At 36.5% G+C, this 2,235-nt stretch overlaps 2 protein-coding genes across 2 annotated transcripts in view; both read left to right on the top strand.

The window, feature by feature from the left end:
• LOC106867736 (uncharacterized) overlaps positions 1-2,235 on the top strand; it is a 103,334-nt gene that overhangs the window by 41,898 nt on the left and 59,201 nt on the right. The window lies entirely within an intron of this gene.
• Positions 1,041-2,235, top strand: part of LOC128251236 (uncharacterized) — a 6,258-nt gene continuing 5,063 nt past the window's right edge. The window contains exon 1 of the mRNA XM_052977943.1: positions 1,041-1,235. Coding sequence (XP_052833903.1) covers positions 1,229-1,235 — 7 coding nt within the window. The 5' untranslated portion in view covers positions 1,041-1,228. The remainder of the gene's footprint in view (positions 1,236-2,235) is intronic.

Genomic DNA, 2,235 nt, shown 5'->3' with positions numbered 1-2,235 from the left:
CAAACACAAACGTCCATTTCATAGACACTTACATACATATTTCACTTTCTCTTTTCCTTCACTTTCTGCTTTCTCTCCCCCTTTTCGCTTTCTCTTTTCTTTCAATTTCTGCTCTCTTCAAAGCATAAATAAATATATTTTCACGGAATGACAAAATGAAACGCAGAATGACAGGAAACAAATTTCTATAGAAGTTGAAAGACGGGTAACTGTGAGAGACAGACGCTGATGTTTCGTGCACCTTGCATGTTCTATGTGAAAGACAACCAGCACAAAGTTGATATTGTATGCTTTATAGATGAAGATGAAAGAAATCTGGCACAAAAAGAGTGACGGTGGGAAAGAAGGAGGCACTGAAAAAGAGGTCATGTACAATTTTGAGGTCATTTTCAATTTCGTCCCACGTTTCAGGCTTGCATAGAATTAGGCATTATCTTTCTCTTTCAATGTCTTATTAGAATATACGGAGACCTTATACTGTCAACCGATTACAACTTCACTATATTTCCTTCTTTTGGAATTAAGAAAGGTGTTACACGTTCATATCTATGTGCATGCGTAGGTATCTATATATATAAAAATGAGAATGTGTGTCTGTCTGTCTGTCTGTCTGTCTGTCTGTCTGTGTGAATCCCTAAAACTCGAGAACTACACAACCAATTTCATTCAAATTTTACACATGCCTTACTTAGGGTTCCAGTTGTGTTTTAGTCAAAAAAATTTTTTAATTTCTTGCAGAGTTCGAGCACACAGCAACATAATATCTCCTGCACTATTTAAGTATTACGTGTCAAAAGTGAAACAAAAACACTCATGTCAAATACTTTCACTTTAAAAATGAAACTATTCCACTAACTGAAACAATCACATTTCGATACTGTAATGACAGATACTTTCACAGAGAGAGAAAGAGAGAGAGAGAGAGACAGAAAGAGAGAGAGAGAGAGACAGAAAGAGAGAGAGAGAGAGACAGAAAGAGAGAGAGAGAGAGACAGAAAGAGAGAGAGAGAGAGACAGAAAGAGAGAGAGAGAGAGATGTATATGTACACCATTTCGATACTGTAATGACAGATAGGATTTCTTGTGGGCAAAAAAATGAACAACAAACCCCTACTGAATCTCCAAAAAACAAATGTCTTACCTTATAGTTGCGCCTTGAAATATCTTCACTTCAAGAGCTGCGAAGCAACGTGTTAACAATACTGGTATAGAAGTAACTGACTAATGCATGCACGGTAAGCAAACTACTTACCACACAGTCATTCCTGAAAAAAAAAAAAAAATTAATTCCCCACTCCCCTACTTCCAAAACTTTCCACTATATATATTTTTTTTAATCTTTGCTTTTAAAATACGGACAGCCCAATTCTGCCATTCGTTTCTCTTTATAATTTCCAAATATTTTTTTAAATACATCGAAATCAGAATTGAAAAAGTTTTAAACAATCGCGTGTAAGAGAAATTCAGTAACATACTTTTAGATTATTGCGGATAAATTTCCGCTAAGTGCTTTATAAACGTATTGTCATTCTCTCAGGAATTGCCACGTTTCATGCCATAATAATCCCTGTAGATCTACATGCAACCGGCATATACCTCCACTACATCCACAGGTATACTTCAGTCACTGTTTAATTCGTGCCCGTCTGGATAGATTTTTATAACTGGGCCACATATCCGTAAAAGTAGTGGAACCTGCTTCAACATTTTCAATAATGACAGCTTCTAATGTCTCTGCTTTTTGGTGCTGATCGAAAAGCAGAGACACTAGAAGCGGTCATTACTGAAAGTGCTGAAGCAGGTTCCACTATTTTTACGGATATGTCTCCAGACTGGAATATAGCCATAGGACAGTGAACCACTCGTCTCATTTTATAGATCCTGTGTCTGGTGTATGCTCAAACAATGTGGAAACATACTGGGCACGAGTTAAACGGAGACTGAAGTATATATGTGGATAAGTTTTTGAAGTAGGGGCCGGGGTAGAAGGGATTAAAAGATTCTTTTTTTTTTTTTGCATAATTGTATTAAAATTTTGAAAGAGGTTTTAATATGTACTTACATCATAACTCCACCCATGAGAAATCTACGCATGCGCCAGCAAGGCATTTATTTAGCTGTTATTTTTTGGTGGTGGTGGTGGTGGTGAGTTCGAACGTTTGAGGAGAAATTTATGCGTAGGCAAACGAACATATCCAATAGAAAAAAGTCTGGAAAAAATTTTTTAGGTTCATT

The sequence above is a fragment of the Octopus bimaculoides genome, chromosome 29, assembly GCF_001194135.2.
Source record: "Octopus bimaculoides isolate UCB-OBI-ISO-001 chromosome 29, ASM119413v2, whole genome shotgun sequence".
Taxonomy (NCBI): domain Eukaryota; kingdom Metazoa; phylum Mollusca; class Cephalopoda; order Octopoda; family Octopodidae; genus Octopus; species Octopus bimaculoides.
The sequence above is the reverse complement of the archived record's forward strand: the minus strand, read 5'-3'. Positions and strand labels throughout refer to the sequence as shown.